The sequence below is a fragment of the Lepidochelys olivacea genome (genome assembly GCF_965140295.1).
Source record: "Lepidochelys olivacea isolate rLepOli2 genome assembly, chromosome: 14".
Taxonomy (NCBI): domain Eukaryota; kingdom Metazoa; phylum Chordata; order Testudines; family Cheloniidae; genus Lepidochelys; species Lepidochelys olivacea.
In genome coordinates, this window is record NC_140424.1 from 7,381,772 (window position 1) to 7,401,342 (window position 19,571).

At 46.6% G+C, this 19,571-nt stretch overlaps 1 protein-coding gene across 1 annotated transcript in view; it reads left to right on the plus strand.

The window, feature by feature from the left end:
* The first annotated feature begins 17,208 nt into the window (after positions 1-17,208).
* The window catches only part of PRKCA (protein kinase C alpha), a 314,756-nt gene continuing 312,393 nt past the window's right edge, over positions 17,209-19,571 (plus strand). The window contains exon 1 of the mRNA XM_084647060.1: positions 17,209-17,490. Coding sequence (XP_084503186.1) covers positions 17,318-17,490 — 173 coding nt within the window. The 5' untranslated portion in view covers positions 17,209-17,317. The remainder of the gene's footprint in view (positions 17,491-19,571) is intronic.

The following is a 19,571-nucleotide window of genomic DNA, read 5'->3' on the forward strand; positions in this document are numbered from 1 at the left end:
GTTTAGAACCCCTAGTATAAGGCAGGATTTGAACACTCCGCTGGTGGTGGCTTTGCCCACCTGTTTGGGGAAGGTATTTCACACATACAGAGTAGCCTGGTCACAACTGTAGGACAAGTAGACAGATGGAGCATGGAGTCTGGCATCAATGGCATGCTGGAGTATCTTTGGGTGTGATGTTGTGTGGGGCTGGGCTGGGTCTATACACACACTCTAACCAATGTCCGTTCTTAAACCGTTTAGCCTTTGTTTTTAAAAAGCGTCTGTTTGCATTTAAAATATAAACTTTGACCAGAATATTAAATAATCAGAAACATGCGAATCTCTTCAGATTGAAAGTGTTTTTAACAGTTTCTGTGCTTTGGCTCTGAGTGCCTTGCACAAAATATTTACCAAACTCACACAGTCAAAGGACAAAGTGCAGCTTTTCAACCTCTAACAAAACTTGACTCCCATGAGTCTTTTCTCCTATTTACATTATTTATTAGTCACAGTTTTTCTATTCCTTTTAAAAAAATATTGACAAAACATCTTTACCCTTTCCAAGACCTATGGGAAGATGAGATGAGCTCTAAACTTTTCCTTTTTGGCTTAACACCTTGCCAGGCTCTAGCTACTATTGATGTTACATTCTGACCTATGTTTTAAAACAACACAGGAACACAAAGGCCCAACTTGCCTGAGTCAAGAGATTTCACCATTAGTCAATCTCCATGTGAGCATTTCCCATAATGATCACCAGATGGCATAATGTACTCTATTGTGTATCACACCGCTATAAGCATGAGCTGAAAAGCTTTATATGCTGCTTTAAGACAAAAGATGCAACAGAAAAACAATGGATTGAATAAGTTTCAGGTTAACTGGTATCTTCATAGATATTTGAACATCCACACCCAATGGTCCCATTTCCTATTTATAAATAGATCATTCCCATTTACCATTCATTTACCATTTACCATTCCCCTGCATATCAAACTGAATGCAAAATGTGAGAATGCAGTCAATTCCATAACAACTACTGATACTCACTTCTGAAGCTCTTATTTAGCTTTTTATTTTGCAGCAGCAAAGAAATGTTAGAACGCATGCATGTCACACACACGAATATTTTCTTCCAGTCCATGGGAATGAATAGTTAAGGAATAAATATTGGGGTCGGGCTTACATGGCTCCTCTTGGCATAGAATCAGCAAGCCAATCAAGCTAAAGAAAAACTTTTTTCTCTCTGCATGTGGAGGATAGTCTTTAATTATACATGTCATCTAAAGCCCTGATCTTTCTTGCCATCCCTTTAGCACATAAATAACTTTATGGACATGAACATGAACAGCAATTTACTTCATGTGCACAAGTATTTACAGCATGCGAGCCTAAATTAAAGACAGCATGCCTGCCACAAAACGAACAGGGGAATATGCTTCCTCAAAGAAAGAGCAACTTGTTTTCCCCTTTTGGCAGATGCCTAGGGACTGAATACTTCCTTGCTATTTGTTTTATGCATCTTTTGTGAGCAGGTCCATTCTCAAGGTTATGTTGATCTCTTTGTCGAAGTGGGCTTTCAGTTTCTCAGGGAGAGAAACAAAACCAGGATTCAATCCAGACCACGAGTGTAATTTTCCTGAAAAGGTAAAAATGAAATTAAGTCGAGAATTCAGGAGATTTAAGAGGGTAAAACGGTCCCTTTTGGAAACTGTAGAGCTGGTGTTTAGTGGTTCTTCAGTTGTTGTTTGATCCCTCCAGTTCATAGGTATATTCATTTTTACACATGAACATAAGAAGATATTGAGCTCAATAAAATCTTGTGCAGGGGTTTGTTTGGTTTCCTTTTCTTGAAATAAACACAAAGGGCCAGGTCGCAACCCCTTTCCCCAGGCTGCCAGAGGAAGAGAACTTCAGAAAGTTCCAGTGTCCTGTGCAGGAATGGTGAGATCCAAGGCCTGGTCTCTGTAGTGAGCACAGGGTACAGTGCACCCCAGTTATTAGCATTACTCATCATTAGGGCTCCATGTCTGTCCCGGAGGTTGTGGAAGTCACAGATTCTGTGACTTTCTGCGACCTCTGTGACTTCTGCAGCAGCCAGCGGCTGACCACAGGGCTGCCCAAGCAGCTAGCTCCAGCATCAGTTACTCAGGTGGCCTTGGGGACAGCCACACTGGCTGCTGCTCAGGCAGCCACTCCCCAGGGACCATCCACAGCTGAGGCTGCTGGCCCTGGCCTCCCCAGCAGTGCCTCCCCCTTGGGGTGCCCCTCCCCAAGATTTAGTCCAGGGTATTTATAGTATAAGTCAAGGGCAGGTCATGGGCAGTGAATTTTTGTTTATTGGCCGTGACTTGTCCATGACTTTTACTGAAGATACCTGTGACTAAATCGTAGTCTTACTCATCATAACTCTTTCTAGTTACTGTTCCAGCCTGTTTTAGGAGCATTGTAGATAGCAAAGATATTTATGGGAGAGGTGTCCCATCAGGAGCCTAAATAGCATACCCAACCTGAAAATGCAACTGGGAAAGGGGGAGGGAGAACTGAACTGTGATGTGACAGTTCCTGCTATCTATGAACTTTTCACAAGAATGTCTGAGTTTCTATAATCTGTGTCTCCTTCTCAATGGTCACTATATTACAGAGTGTGCTATGCCTCCGACCCTTCCAGTCTTTCTTGGCGTGCACTTCTCTTAGTGATAGGCCCTGGCCCTCCATTTTGCTCAAGGGGAGCCCCACAACTGTGATACTGGGCCCCTGACTTCAGCACCTCTGTTTCTCACCATTGCTTCTTCATCAGGTCCAAAAGAGCTTGGAACCGCATTGGAGAATTCCCCTTCTGGGAGCTATGCAACCAGCAAGTGTTTGCAGTGACACAGACAGCCTTTTCAAAACAAGACATTATTAATCAGTGGGAATGCAGTGCTCAGGGATATTGGGTTAAAATGGTAAAGAAATGTCAAACCACATAACCAAGCCAAGGGAAGCAGGCAGGTTAGGTGAAAGTTAAGCGGGTCCCTCTTTGCACTGGCCTGGAAGACAAACGGTATGCCTGCAGCAAGCCTCCCTGAACCTCCCAATCCGGGAGATCATGTTCCTTATAAAAGACCCTTCACACCTATGTCCTTTGTTTCAAGTACCAGTCACACTTTTCACATATGTTGCCCCAACCCCCAGTTCATATAGAGGAGAGGTTGTGGGCAATTGCCTACCCGTATTCCAAAAAGTCCCATTAGCCAGTCATCATTAAAAGTTAATGGTCTGGTCTTTGGTCTTCATTCTATCTCTAAGGCAACGTTAGTCATATGTTGACAATTTGTGATACTTCATTCATGTCAACCCAGACATGTCTCAGTGACCCACATCCAGTCCATGAAACACTTAGGAGAGTGTCTCTGGAAGGAAATTAATCCCTCATGACCAAGTTGGTAGCAATATGAAAGTGCTTGTGTAAAAGAATTATATATTGACAAATATATGGACATTTCCCTTGTTCTATACAATAATTAAAAATAAACTCACTCAATTCTGTACCAATTAGGACTAGTCCCATTTTCTAAGCATCAGCCATCATTTAATACATAGCTTGACACCAATTGGTCCAAATTTGTACATTAACTATCTTCAACTTCTGCAGCTAGGCAAAAGTCAAGTCGTGCAAAAGTCAAGTCGTGCTTGTTCAGTGAAGATCTCTTTCATTTCTTGGGTGAGTGTTTAAACCAAACATGCAGTAACTAGCACTGACCTGACAGTTTTTTACTTCATTGGTGACATACAAATAGGGTCTGTCTATTTCATAAGTGGCACTAAAGGAAATGTTCTCATTAGCAGCATAATTTAGGGGCAAATTCTGCTCTGGGTTACACCACTGTCATTCCCGAGTGGTCTTGTTGAAGTTATTCCACCCTTCCAGTTGTGTAAGTCACTCCAGAATTTATGAGTTCAGCCTTACATCACTTCAGGCAGCCTCTGTTCAACCAAAAGTGTAGAACCAAAGAGACCAATTATTTTACCCTTTGGCCTGTGGTGTAAAGGGGCTGTAAAAACAGCGCAGGCAACCACCGGTGTCAAGAGATTCCCTGGGTGGCATAGAGCTCGCACAATAATGTTATGGTGCTTGCAAGCATGAGGCTGTTCTGTTCTGCACTGTGGCCAGACCCACAGTATGGGGAGGCACAAAGCCACTTTTCTCCCTCCCTCCTCTACCCTGTAATAACTCTTTAAAGCAGTGAGATGTGAAAGGATGAGAACAGAAAGAGATACAAGGACAATGGAAGAGGAGAGAGAGAGAGGTTAAAGCACTTGTTTGGGTTTGCGGGTGGAGAAGCACCACATCAGCTCTAAACTTGGCTCTTCTTTGCCCCTCAGACAAGACTAAAAACCTGACAACATGCTCAAGATTCCCTTCATGGTTCGGCACCTGCTCCCAATGACGTCAGCGGGATAAATTTCATTGATTTCAATGAGAGCAGCATCTGGCCCTACCTGTATGTATTGTATCATGCTACAGCCTTGTCAGCACACTGAACCAATACAGGGATCAGATCTGGCCAGCAAGTTCTCCAAGGAAAACACAGTGCTGCAGGAATGCACTTTACAGTTGCAGTTTTGGCTTTTGACCACTTTGTGGACCAGTGGCACCTGACATATTGGTTTTTGTCCGAGTTTCTAGATCACCTAGAAAAAGGGTTCGATTGGCAAATAAAAGCACTGGAAAAAACAGAGATGCAAAGTGTCAGTCGTGCTCAGAACTGATACATGTAACTATTTGCTCATCTTCACCTTGACATAGGGAGATGATTTCACATGAACATTGATATCTCGGTTCTCTCTCTCCCCAATAAATAGATAGCTAGGCTTTATAGTACTAGGATTTAGTGCTGCTCTTTTATTAAATTTCTTTGTGCCAGAATTGTTAGTTTTTGTTTTTCCCCAGTAACAATTGTTTTTGAGTTTTTTATGTTGGCTACTTGTTAAATTTTAAGATACTGCCCACAGCTGACTTGGCAAATGGCCAAAATATCACAACAGCATCCAGCTTGCAGTACATTTACTCACTGTTATTCTTTGGTTTTCCCAAAATGGGTGGATTATTATTTTAAAAATCAGTAGCTGAGTTGTTGTTTGACTTATTCACCCAAGTTAAGAACATCAGCAAAAGTCCATGTGTCAGAAGGCAGCCTATAATCATTGCTATTTGGCTGTGTCAGAAGCCTCTCTTAGTATCAGCAGCTAAGTCTATGTAGATGGAAGCCGTTGATTTAAGATCTCTGTTAGCCTCTGGGTATTATCTGTTATATTATTTCTGGGCACAACTCCAGAGTAATCTAGGTCAATAAATCTGCCCTCTGTATCATTCAGTCTCTGTGCTTCTGACAAAGCACAGTGATATCGAAGACCTGATTCTGCTCTCCCTCTAGGCCAGGGCCTGATCCCAGACCCGCAGAAGTCAATGGAAGCCTTTCCAGTGGCTTCCTCTGAGTTTTGGATCTGCCTCATACAGCGCGTCTACACAAGTGTGCTCCATTAACTTTAATGGTATTACTCCTTATTTACAATCGATGGGAGATGAAACATGCCCCAAATCTTTATGATCAGCACAAATAGAAATGTAATTGTGATTTTTGTCTTGTGTCTTAACCTCATTTTAAATGACAGGTTTCAGAGTAACAGCCGTGTTAGTCTGTATTCGCCAAAAGAAAAGGAGTACTTGTGGCACCTTAGAGACTAACCAATTTATTAGAGCATGAGCTTTCGTGAGCTACAGCTCACTTCATCGGATGCATGGGAAACCAGTGTAAGGTCTCTGGGCCAGATCTTCAGCTGGTTTAGACTGGCATGACTCCACTGACTTCAGTGAAGCTACACTGTTTTATACCAGCTGAAGATATGGATCTATGCAATTAGATCATGTTCCCTGAGTGACTTACCATGTGAGATTTACCCAGGCAAGCAGTCACCTGGATGGATAACCTTGGGGAAAAAAGCATATGAAACCTCTTCGGCTGCAGGCATTTCATAGTAGTCCAATTTGCAGGAGCAAAAGTCCACAGAATCAACTCATTAAGGATCTAAGGAGAATATGCTTAGTGCTCTGAAGAAGGCTTATTTCTAACCCAAATTTTCTCATAAGGCAAAATTGCAGAACAATTCAAAAGTTTCATATTATTTCTTCTCCCCCTCCCACCTCCAGAATGTGACGGAGGTTACCAAGGAGGGACCTCAGTCCATTAAGACTTCAGATCTCCTCTTTTCCTATAGGTACAAGGTCCACCAGTGAAATCCCATGGCTCATTTTCCTCTGGCCCTTTCAGCCTTACATGCTCTGAATGTCTGGGGTCACTGAAGTTTTTTGCTAGTCCTTAAGCTTTCATGAAACCTGGCTCCATATCTGGTGAGGCATTGCCTGAAGGTCTCAGTTGGTGAACGCCACGCACTCCCGGAATCTGTCCTCCTGAAATCAAGCTTCAGATTCACCAATGTCATTATCGACACCAGGAACAGGTTGTCATGGTTCAGGAAATCTAATACAACTTCTGAGTCATGTGTGAGATCATGAACCCTGTCTGTGTCTTTATCAAGCTGCAAACTCCATTTCCAATGTGACACTTGTTTGCCTTCACTGTTGTCCTTTTACCTCCATGTTGGTCAGGAATTCCAAGAGGTAGCAGTCGAGGGTTAACAACAGAGTCATTACATCTGGATGGTCCTCTGTTCAAAAAGAAGCACTATAGACAATAGGCTGCCTCCTACTCATGAGGACTAATTTATCAGGTAAGCAATTGCCTGGCAATTAAGTCAGTTGGTAGGGTCTGTGGTCATCTGTTGAGGCTGATCACGGAGTCACCTGACAGAGTGTTAAAGAATATGTAAAGAAAGACCAGGCATTCCATATTTTGGATAAGAAGCCATGTGCAGGAAGGCAGAGTGGAAAAGAAGGATCCTGGACACCTTGGAGGACTCTAGCCAATACCCAAGGAACTCTCCAGAGATCTGTTCCTTGGGGCCTGTGGTTCTCAGTCATTGCTTCTCTGGCCTATAGAGTCTCTCCCTCTGCTCAGGGGTTTTGCTGCCCTCCTCCTTGGGACCTGTGGCTGTCAATTCTGGGAGTTTCTCTCAATTGGGAGAGCTTCTTTATCTATGAGCACTTCCCTGTAATTGTGCCCTAGTGGTCTTTTATCAGCCAAGACAGACTCCTTAAATTAACTTGTTATGGGTAGTCTGGGCCCACTCCCAGACTTCAGTTAAGTGAATTCAGAGCTAAATGGAGAACAGGTCTGAATTGTAATAGTACAAATAAAATACAGAAAACTCTTATTTATTAACATCCATGATGGAGGCAAAACTGAAGACAGCAAGATTGTACTGGGCTCCATATCAGATGACAAAAAGCTGACACAAATACCACTGGCAGATAAAGAACTCTCTGAAGTGCTGGCAATTCAGCACTATCAGTTCAAATGAAAATCATGTTATAAAAAACCATCTAAGTAAGTTCAAACATTTAACTGACTGAAAATTTATCAAGTCCGATTAGAAAATAAACTGGTCTCTTATCAAGCAGCTAACAGACCATCCATACCAGGGAGGGAGGAAAGCTTATTTAAAAATAAATGGATACTGGTGATATTTTACTGTATTTAAAAAATGGCATTTTCCTGAAATGAAGCCAGGTAATGGAAACACAGATAAGATTACCTCCAAATAAAGAAACACTCTTCTTTCCATCAGCATATCTGATTCTGATCATTTGAGAGGTATTTGAACACCAGAGACTAATTTGGCCTGCTCTAATTTATTTCAAAAAATTTCCTAGCAGACTGCTATTCTTGGTAGGTGTTAGACCTTCTTTCATAAGCTGAAATTCTTCTACTGGGGAAGCTATGAAAGTTCTAAATCAACCTCTCACTTAAGGAGATTGAAAAAGTGATCTCAGAACTGAAACCTTAATAAAGCACCAAGTCCTGGTGGATGTGCCAATGACTCTTAAAAACAGACAATATTGCTGCTTGACTGTTTTAATATTTCCCCTTTGGAAAGGCTTTTGGGTGAATTTCTTTGAATTTTGTGCACAACAGAAATTCTTTTTTTTAATGCATTTAAGAGTTTTAGTAGGTGATTTTAGCGCGAATGATGAGAGTGAAAGGTTAATTTGACTTGAGTCAGGCGTGCTACTGGAAAGTCATGGTGCTATGCAAGCTCACACGATGTAGTTCATATCTGTTCAGTACAGTAGAACCTCAGAGTTATGAACACCAGAGTTATGAACTGACCAGTCAGCCACACACCTCATTTGGAACCAGAAATATGCAATCAGGCAGCAGCAGAGACATAAATAAATAAATAAATAAATATAGTGCAGTATTGTGTCAAACATAAACTATTAAAAATTAAGGGAAAGCAGCATTTTTCTTCTGCATAGTAAAGTTTCAAAGCTTTATTAAGTCAATGTTCAGCTGTAAACTTTTGAAAGAACGACCATGTTTTGTTCAGAGTTATGAACATTTCAGAGTTACGAACAACCTCCATTCCCAAGATGTTTATAACTCTGAGGTTCTACTGTATTCCATTACTAGATTATTGCTGAACAACCTCATAATTGTGCCTAGCAGCATGGTACTGTTGTAGTGTGGACAAAGGGGGAGTAGGAAGCTATGCCAGTAAACTCATTCCAGTTTGTAACAATCACAAATCTGTCATTTCAGTCTAGTTGTGGTGGTAGAGTTTTTTGTGCTGTTCAATCAAAACTATATAAGCAGATTTAATTCCAGGTTGCCTCAGAAGTACGTGAGTGTTTTTGGAGGAGGTGCAGATTTGAGGTCCACTTCAGACACCTCTGATTACTGAGGAAGAGAGGGTATGTTCCTTCCTTAGAACTATGATGTTCAGAGATCAATCTAGAGCCAGATTTTCAAAAAAAGCTCTGGACCAGATTTTGAAAAGCTCATAAATGGAGTCAGATTTTCAAAAGACCTCCGATCCTATTGAGGCACTAGAGCCAATTTTCAAAAGTGCTCAGCACATAACATGTATTAAGTCTTTCTGAAAATCCAGTCAATTATTTTGATACCTAAATGGGAACAAAGGTCTTCTGAAAATATAACCCACTTGTTGGTTCTCAGCCTTTCTGAAAATTCTGACCCTTATGTCTAACCCATCTCACCACCTAACCACATGTTTGCTGTAATTTTTCATATAAATAAAATGTTTTGAAAAAGATGTGTGATGTACTATAGGTCTGTTATCTTATCCAGACTTTGTTCACAGTACATATAGATGCTAAAATGCTGTCAACATTTTAGCAAACAGAATGTACAGTAATAATATTCTGCAGTAGTTCTGATTTTGACAAGAATAGTTGTCAGCAAGATTATTGTAAATTTAGTTTTGCGGGCTGCACAGTACAAAAAAAAAGCAGACATAAGCACTTTGGGAAGAGCAGGTGATGATATATGCTCGTATGTGCACGCTAGTCATAATATGTAAAACTACTCAGAATTCACGTGTGTATTTTTGCTGGTAGATTATTTTACTTTATATTTTCTTTGCATTTATGGAAATGGACTAATTTTTCGACTAATTTCTGCAATAAACAGAATCCTTTTAGTTTACATGGACACTAGCAGAAAATCAGGCTGAATAAGAGTCTACTGGATGGAAATACAGAAAAAATCTATGTTGTAAGATCCAGGATAGGTGCAAAACTAAAATAAATATAGCTCTTGGCTTATAAAAGGTGCCACAGTACTTCTGGAACAAAATCAGTTGGCAAGTGACTATGAGACATCCTCTTTTTTGCTTATTAGAAGATGTGTCTAAAATGTATGCTTTTCAAATTATGCTCATGTTTTCTGGAAAAAAAATATTTTAAAGACATATTTTATGTGGGAAGAAAGTCTGTAGCTTGGAGCACTGTGTTTTATTTTCTGGTAAATGGCAATTATTGTTTGCTAAAGTTTCTTCGAAGGCTGAGTGGTAGAGATATTTCCTTTGTTATGATGCACATTAACCTACTAACTATTTCTCAGGTTTAATCCATAATACTATACATTTATTCAAAGGACAGAAATAGTTTCAAAGGTTTTCAGGATATTTATTTCTGTTCTCCAGGAACCTCAAGATATGGTAGGGGCAGGAATGCCAGAAATGGCTTTTTAAAGTTGAAAATACTCCAACAGGGAAAAAAACTTATTTCAAAACTTAAATTTAGCAAAGTTATAGCATCACTAATCAGCTAAAGATCTTTATGTAAAGAAAGCTTTGAGGTCACAGTAAATAGAAGTAATAAATGATTCAGCTTCTAGATAGGCAGAAAACTGATAGTCAATCATTTTCACTGTGATATTAATGATGATGAGGACCACTCAGTCATGAACCTAGTTTAGGGCAGCAATGTCTCTCTCACGCTTTCTCTCCACAGAACAAGTGTGTGCATGTGTTGGCTAAGGACTTAGTAGACACCTTGTGCTCATTTTCTAATTTGCCACTTCATGATTTGGTTGCAGTGTTATTGTAGCTGTGTTGGCCCCACAATCTTAGAGAGACAAGGAGGGTGAGGTAATGTTTTTTATTGGACCAACATCTGTTGGTGAAATAGGCAAGCTACATGGAGCTCTTCTTCAGGTTTCTGATTTATAACTTTGGACCAGTCAGTTAGGGCAACTGCAGTTGCCCTAATCCAGATTTAAGTGGCCCAGTTTTCCTACTGAGTGAAGACAGTCCTAGTTGTGCACCTCTTAAACAGGATTTACGGATCTAACTTTAAGCATCCAGATTTGGAAATGTAATTTGGCATGAACCAGGGGCTCAGTTTCCTCATCTGTAAGATGGGAATAATATTTTCCTATGTACCACGGGTCCTGTGTGTGGCTTATGCATCAAAGGGTGAGATTCACCCAAGTGCAGAAGGTCAACATAAGGCAGCATGTAGTAATTCCCACTTAAGTCTTCCAAAAAGGATGTAAAGGGGATTTAATGGATACATATGCCTCGGGCTGCCCCTGTGTATCTTTATGATGGTGTATTTCTACTGAAGTCAGTAGAATTACACTAGCATAAGTCTACAGCGATGGAGTGGTGAATTAGGCCCAGGATGTGAACTGCAGCCTAAGGTTTGTAAAGAATTTTGAGATCCTTGAATGAAAGCAGCAAAAGGAGTGCACAGTAGATTTTTTTTTAATATTATTCCATTAAGCCAGAAGAGTTTTCACCTTTCATTTTAACCTACCCATATTTAAAATACAAAACTAAGTTTCTTAAATAAATAGGGTAACCCCTGTTTTGTGGTTCTGCATTCCTCTCCTCCCCCTTTTGATTCTTCTAAAACAAATATTTTAAGACTGCATTTGTCCATCCAGACCCCTGTCATGTCCATTATTTGTGTTTCCATGAGTATAAACAGTTGTGTAGGCCAGATAAAGGAGGATCATGTGGTCACAGCTGGAAATGGCACTGGGTCTAATTCAATAACCATGCAGCATTTTTCCTACATCTTCTTATCTGCAGTATAATGGTAGCACAGGAAGTGAAACAATGCACTCTAGATATTTGCAAAACCGCCACTGATTTCATTTTTGTCATGTACTTCTTCTCCAGAATAAACAAAAAGACATACAACTGGCACAAGCTTTTATTTGAAAATTAACACATTCAGCTGTTAAAAGTGATCATTTGAACTATAATTTATTTAATGTCTGTTTATACATTATAGTTGTAGGGCAAAATCCTGCTCACTTATGCATGCAAAAGTGCTACTGCTTTCAACAGATTTGTGTAAATAAGGCAAATAGGATTTCATGCCTGATTCTGCTGATGTTGAATTTAGTGGAAAGTTTTCACTTACTTTGGTGTGAAGAAAAAAAAATCAGGTCCTTGGCCTATATATAGTACACTGAATATTCTTCTGCTACAGTTACAATAGCAGCTGAATGCTAGCGAGACACTCAGTTTTAATGCTGCTGCTTTACAGCAAACACACAATATAAAATGCATAGTCTCTCCTTGCATGTGTAAATAGAGCATGCCATTAAGCACGTGTTAAGCTTTAGAGAGAAGGCTTCAAAATAGCAGTGAGATGACTTCGTAACCTGTTCTGAACAGGTCTTCAAGGAGTCCCAGTAGAGAGCATCTAAGCCCCTGTAACTGCCAACAGAGCCTATGCTAAAGATCTCTAGGTACCTTAACATCTTAACAAACCTAACTAAAAACCAAATGAGAATGCATCAAAATTATACAACAAATTAAAAAAACCTACAGCCAAACCCACCATATCCCATCCAATTATGTACCAAACTTAAAGTCACAAAGACTCCCTTTCTTTCCTTCTTCCTAGTTTTCTTCTTTAATTCATTTCACATGCTTTGATATAATGTAATTTTCCATGTAAACTGATAAATTATTTTGGTTTCATTACTTCAGGGAAAGTTACACTTACTCTATGGATGCAAGGTCACATGCCAGATTAGGAACAATAGGAAAACTTGACAAGGGAAGACCTAGGCCCAGATTTTTAAAGGTATTTAGTTACTGCTGTGCTCAGCAATGCCGAATTGATTTCAGAGCCTAAATCGTATTTCCAAAAGGGATGTAGGTACTTACAAGCCAAAATCCCAAAAATGATATTTAGGCTTCTAAATCAGTTTTACACTGTAATGCCGAGTACATCAACACCTAACTACCTTTATAAATCTGGTCTCTTACCTATTATTTGCAGAAAAGTCTAGATAAACTGTTTTATGAAAGTCTAGATAAACTGATAAAGGTAATTAAATGTTTAGCTGAAGATAAAACTTCCAGAAAAAAGGTGATGGATTTGCTGTGCTGTTCCTACAATGAAATACAGTATTAACATTAAATGTACAAAAGACTGTTAGATGTCTATTCCCCTTCTTCTCATTTCTTCATATTCTGGCCTCAACTTTTATCAGGCTTTCTTCTCTCTGAATCTAGTTTTTTATTGTTACAGTATACATTAAGGCAAGGTATTTAAACAAGTGAGTAGGCCCATGGGATTCAGCAAGGTATTTAAACGAGTAGTCCCATGACAAACCTCACAGGGACTGCTGTCAGTGAGCAATCTTTAAACATATTTTAAAACCTAAACAAGTTTCTCAACAAAAGCTTCACTGACCTGCATGGAAGGGTGGAAGAATCTTTCAGGTTATTTAACACAAACAAACAAACCCATATCTTAAAAGAACACTGTACATAAATGTTAGGAACCCTGGAAATTCCAAGATAAGATTAAAATTTACGATAAATAAACAAGAAAAAATGAATATTTAAATACACAACTAATAGCTACCCATGAACCTCAGCTTTGCCCCTGTAGTGCCACAAACTAGGTACAGTACAATAAGAGTATGCGCCTGATTGCAAGAGGTTCAGAGTACTTGCAGATCCCTGCTTCTACACATGGAAGGAGCGTTCACCAATTCAGAAAATCAGGCCCTACTGCATTAATATTTTTGTGGTCATTAATGAGATAATTTTAGGTAATGGATTAAAAAATTATCCCCAGTTTCTGGTTGTCAAGATTCATGCATTTGTTTACTTTCTCGTCTGTTTGTATTTTTCTAGTGGTGGTGTTTTGCTTCATAAAGTGGAACCTTAACTTGGAATTTCAGAGCTTTCTAAAGCTTGTAGTTTTGGAGAAAGATATAACTTCCTCTTATTTCAGTTTATTTATTTTTTTGCCAGAGGTAACTAGAAGATTCTTTCAATCTTAACTCCACATAACTAAAGTATCTGCCTGAGAATATATATTACACATATTTGTAAATGTTTATATATACCTGTATTGGACTGGGATAATACATATTACACACATTCACAAAAATATATATATGCACGTACATGAAAGACTCAGAAGCATTTGTACACAGTATAAATATGATTTAGGTCTTTGGCATTGATCGGGTGTTTGATATATGCTATGTGCACACATATGGGTGTAGATGTGCCTTGTGAGTGCGCACAGAGGTGCTCTATTGGGAATATTTGAGTGTCCAGGTATTTTGGGTGTGTTTGTGTATGTTATAGTTGGAGCTGTGTGTTGTGCAGGGTTTTTGTTGTGTGTTGGGGTGTTGTATTGCTTGGTTGTGTGGTGTCTTTGTTAGGAGCATTATCAGAGGTGTCCTGCTGTGTGTTAAGCATATTGTAGGGAGGTGTTGTGTTGTGTGGTGCACTGTGGGTATATGGTGGGTGCTGGCTGCACTCTATATATGTGTGTGTTACATGATTGATGGTGTGCGCTGTGTATGTTCTTGTTCTAAGAGGTAGTGGGTCCCATCTGCACCATGTGTTTGTTGGGGGTGTGTGTTTTAGTGGAGGTGGGGTCATGTGTTGTGAGAGGCAGCAGATACTGGCTGCACTCTGTGTTTGTTGTAGTAGTGAGGATAGTGTGTGTAATATAGTGTGTATATGTACTTTAGTAGAAGTGGGCGTTCTGTGTGATGAAAGGCAGCAAGTACTGGATGTACTCTGTGTATGTGTTTACTGTGTGTGTGTTGTGTGTGGTTAGAAGCAGGTTCCACCTGCAGTCTGTGTGTGTGTTTGTTGTAGCAGTGGGGGGTTATGGGTGTGTATCTGTGGGTGGTGGTGGTGGTGGTGGTGTGGGGTATTGTAGTGTGGGGCACATTGTCAGTTGCACTGTTTGCTGTGTGGGTTAGTGATGGATGGTTATATGTGCGTGGTGAGAGGTAGCAAACACTGGCTGTACTGTTTTTTGTGCGCATATGTTTTGTGGTGGGGAGGTTGTGGGTGTGAGGTGGTGGAGGAAGTTGTGATGTGCGGTACCAATTGCACTCTGTGTGTATATTTGTGTGTTGTGCTGGTGATGGGGTATTGTGTGGTTGCACTTTGTATATGTTGTGTGTTGTAGTGGTAGGGGGCTGTGTGCATAATGGATGCAGGTGGGTGATAGGGGTTTGTGGTATTGTGCAGTATGGGTGTGTGGTGCCAGCTGCACACTCTGTGTACCTTTATTGTGGTGTTGTGTGTGATGCATTGGGGGGGGGATAGTGTAGTGTAGGGTGTTTGGTGCCAGTTGCACTCTGTGTATATGTTTGTTGTATGTTGTAGGGTGGGGTGGATTGTGCATCTGGATATGTGTGTGTGTGTGTGTGAGAGGTTGGATGACAGTACAGTTGGCACCATGTATATTTGTTGTGTGTTGTGGCGGAGTGAATTTTGGGTGTGGAGGTGTGTGTGTGTTGTGCGACTTGCATTTTGTATTGTGTAATTGTGGGGGGGATTTGTGCGTCAGTTGTAATGGGGGAGATTTGTGTGTGTGTGTTGTCTAATAAGGTGTATGGTGCCAGTTGCACTGGGTGTGTCGTAGTCGGGGAGGCTGTTGATGGTGTGTGTTGTATAGTAGGGTTCAGTTGCTCTGTTTGTGTTGTAGTGGGGGAGGGGATTGGTGTGTGTCTTGTGGAGGAAGGAGTTGTATGTGTTGTGTAGTGGGATGTGTGGTGTCAGGTGTATTGTGTGTGTTGTAGTGGGGAGGTGGTTGGTTGTGCGTTGTGCCAGTGGTGTGTGTGGTGCCAGTTGCACTGTGTGTTGTGGTGGGGCAGGTGATTGTGTAGGGGGAGGCAGGGCTGTAGTAGTGGTGGGGAAGGGCTGCGCAGGGGGGAGTGTGGTCGGTGGACGCTGGCAATGGGGGGAGGGGGCTGTATGAGTGGGAAGGGCTGTGCAGTGTGGGCATGGGGGCAGGGCTGTGCAGTGAGGGAAGGGCTGTGTGTGGGACGAAGGGCTGCCTGGTGTGTGTGTGATGGGGAAGGGCTATGCAGTGGGGAGGAAAGGGTTGCATGGTAGGGGTGTGGGGGAGGGCTGTGTATCAGGGAGGGGGAAGTGTGTGGGAAGGGCTGTATATTGGGGGAAGGGCTGTGCAGCGTGGGGAGGGAAGGGTTGCAGGAGGTGTGTGTGTGGGAAGGACTGTGTATTAGGAAGGGGTGTGCAGAAAGGGGCAGTATGTGGGGGGAAGGGCTGCGCAGTGGGGAGGGAAGGGTTGGATGGGGGAGGGTTGTGTATTAGGGAGGGGGCAGTGTGTGGGGGGGAGGAGTGTGCAGAAGGGGGTAGTGTGGGGGGGAAGGAGGAGACAGTGTGTTGGGGAAAGGAGTGTGCAGAGGGGGCAGTGTGTGTGTGTGGAATCGCTGTGTGGTGGGGGGAAGGACTGTGTTTTAGGGAGGGGGCAGCATGTGGGGGGAAGGAGTGTGCAGAGGGGGCAGGGAGTGGGGGAATCGCTGTGGGGAGGGGGAAGGGCAGTGTGTGGGGAGGAAGGTGTGTGCAGAGGGGGCAGTGTGTGTGTGGGGGGGAAGGAGTATGCAGAGGGGGCAGTGTGTGTGTGGGGGGGAAGGAGTATGCAGAGGGGGCAGTGTGTAGGGGGGCAGTGTGTGGGGGGAGGGGGCAGTGTGGGGGGGAATTGCTGTGGGGAGGGGGAAGGGCTGTGTATTAGGGAGGGGGCAGGGTGCTTCGGGGGGAAGGAGTGTGCAGAGGGGGCAGGGAGTGGGGGAATCGCTGTGGGGAGGGGGAAGGGCAGTGTGTGGGGAGGAAGGTGTGTGCAGAGGGGGCAGTGTGTGTGGGGGGGAAGGAGTATGCAGAGGGGGCAGTGTGTGTGTGGGGGGGAAGGAGTATGCAGAGGGGGCAGTGTGTGGGGGGAGGGGGCAGTGTGGGGGGGAATTGCTGTGGGGAGAGGGAAGGGCTGTGTATGAGGGAGGGGGCAGGGTGCTTCGGGGGGAAGGAGTATGCAGAGGGGGCAGTGTGGGGGGGAATTGCTGTGGGGAGGGGGAAGGGCTGTGTATGAGGGAGGGGGCAGGGTGCTTCGGGGGGAAGGAGTGTGCAGAGGGGGCAGGGAGTGGGGGAATCGCTGTGGGGAGGGGGAAGGGCAGTGTGTGGGGAGGAAGGTGTGTGTGTGTGTGCGGGAAGGGGGCAGCGTGTGAGGGAAATCGCTGTGGGGAGCGGGAAGGGCAGTGTATTAGGGAGGGGGGAAAGGACAGTGTGTGTGTGTGTGTGTGTGGTGGGGGGGGGAGGGCTGTCACGGGCTCTGTGTGTGTGTGCGGGACGAGGACTGGCCGCGCACCGCTCCCCGCCGGGCCCGGGCCGGCCCTGCCCCGCCGCCCTTGCGGCCGCCCAGAGCCGGCGAGCCGGGCCCCGCGCACGGGCGGAGCCGCCGGGCTGGGATCCTCCCCCCGCCCCCGACGCGCGGCTCGCACGTCAGGAGCCGGAGCCGGAGGCAGCGCCCAGCCCCGCCGCTGCCAGAGGCTCGGCGGTTGCCGGACGGGGCGGACGGCGGCTCCCGGCGCAGCCCGGCTCCCGGCGGGAGCAGCGAGGGGGCGCCATGGCCGACGTGTTCCCGGCCCACGAGCCCGGCGCGGCCCCGGACGTGGTGCAGCGCTTCGCTCGCAAGGGAGCCCTGAGGCAGAAGAACGTGCACGAGGTGAAGGAGCATAAATTCACCGCGCGCTTCTTCAAGCAGCCCACGTTCTGCAGCCACTGCACCGACTTCATCTGGTGAGACCCCCCCCGTCCCTACACCGCCCCCGGGCTGCCCCTGCCACCGCCCCCTGGTCACCCCCTCCTGCAGCCCTGCACCGACTTCATCTGGTGAGACCCCCCCGGGACCCCCCCGTCCCTACACCGCCCCCTGGTCACCCCCTCCTGCAGCCCTGCCCCGACTTCATCTGGTGAGACCCCCCCCGTCCCTACACCGCCCCCGGGCTGCCCCTGCCACCGCCCCCTGGTCACCCCCTCCTGCAGCCCTGCACCGACTTCATCTGGTGAGACCCCCCCCCGTCCCTACACCGCCCCCGGGCTGCCCCTGCCACCGCCCCCTGGTCACCCCCTCCTGCAGCCACTGCACCGACTTCATCTGGTGAGACCCCCCCCGGGACCCCCCCGTCCCTACACCGCCCCCTGGTCACCCCCTCCTGCAGCCACTGCACCGACTTCATCTGGTGAGACCCCCCCCGTCCCTACACCGCCCCCGGGCTGCCCCTGCCACCGCCCCCTGGTCACCCCCTCCTGCAGCCCTGCACCGACTTCATCTGGTGAGACCCCCCCCGGGACCCCCCCGTCCCTACACCGCCCCCTGGTCACCCCCTCCTGCAGCCACTGCACCGACTTCATCTGGTGAGACCCCCCCCCGTCCCTACACCGCCCCCGGGCTGCCCCTGCCACCGCCCCCTGGTCACCCCCTCCTGCAGCCCTGCACCGACTTCATCTGGTGAGACCCCCCCGGAACCCCCCCGTCCCTACACCGCCCCCTGGTCACCCCCTCCTGCAGCCACTGCACCGACTTCATCTGGTGAGACCCCCCCCGGGACCCCCCCGTCCCTACACCGCCCCCTGGTCACCCCCTCCTGCAGCCACTGCACCGACTTCATCTGGTGAGACCCCCCCCCGTCCCTACACCGCCCCCGGGCTGCCCCTGCCACCGCCCCCTGGTCACCCCCTCCTGCAGCCCTGCACCGACTTCATCTGGTGAGACCCCCCCCCCGTCCCTACACCGCCCCCGGGCTGCCCCTGCCACCGCCCCCTGGTCACCCCCTCCTGCAGCCCTGCACCGACTTCATCTGGTGAGACCCCCCCCGGGACTCCCCCGTCCCTACACCGCCCCCCGGTCACCCCCTCCTGCAGCCCTGCACCGACTTCATCTGGTGAGACCCCCCCCGTCCCTACATCGCCCCCGGGCTGCCCCTGCCACCGCCCCCTGGTCACCCCCTCCTGCAGCCCTGCACCGACTTCATCTGGTGAGACCCCCCCCGGGACCCCCCCGTCCCTACACCGCCCCCCGGTCACCCCCTCCTGCAGCCCTGCACCGACTTCATCTGGTGAGACCCCCCCCGTCCCTACATCGCCCCCGGGCTGCCCCTGCCACCGCCCCCTGGTCACCCCCTCCTGCAGCCCTGCACCGACTTCATCTGGTGAGACCCCCCCCGGGACCCCCCCGTCCCTACACCGCCCCCTGGTCACCCCCTCCTGCAGCCACTGCACCGACTTCATCTGGTGAGACCCCCCCCGGGACCCCCCCGTCCTTACACCACCCCCCGGTCACCCCCTCCTGCAGCCCGTGCACCGACTTCATCTGGTGAGACCCCCCCGTCCCTACATCGCCCCTGTGCTGCCCCTGCCCCTTATACCGCCCCCCGGTCACCCCTCTCCTGCAGCCCCTGCACCGACTTCATCTGGTAAGACCCCCCCTTGGGACCCCCCTGTCCCTACACCTCCCCCGGGCTGCCCCTGCCCCTTACACCGCCCCCCGGTCACCCCCTTCTGCAGCCCCTGCACCGACTTCATCTGGTGAGACCCCCCCCCTCGGGACCCCCCCTCCGTTCCTACACTGCCCCCGGGCTGCCCCTGCCCCTTACACCACCCCCCTGTCACCCCCTCCTGCAGTCCCTGCACCGACTTCATCTGGTGAGACCCCCCCTTGGGACCTCCCCGTCCCTACACCGCCCCCGGGCTGCCCCTGCCCCTTACACTGCCCCCCGGTCACCCCCTCCTGCAGCCCCTGCACCGACTTCATCTGGTGAGACCCCCCCTCGGGACCCCCCCCCCCCCTCCCTACACCGCCCCTGGGCTGCCCCTGCCCC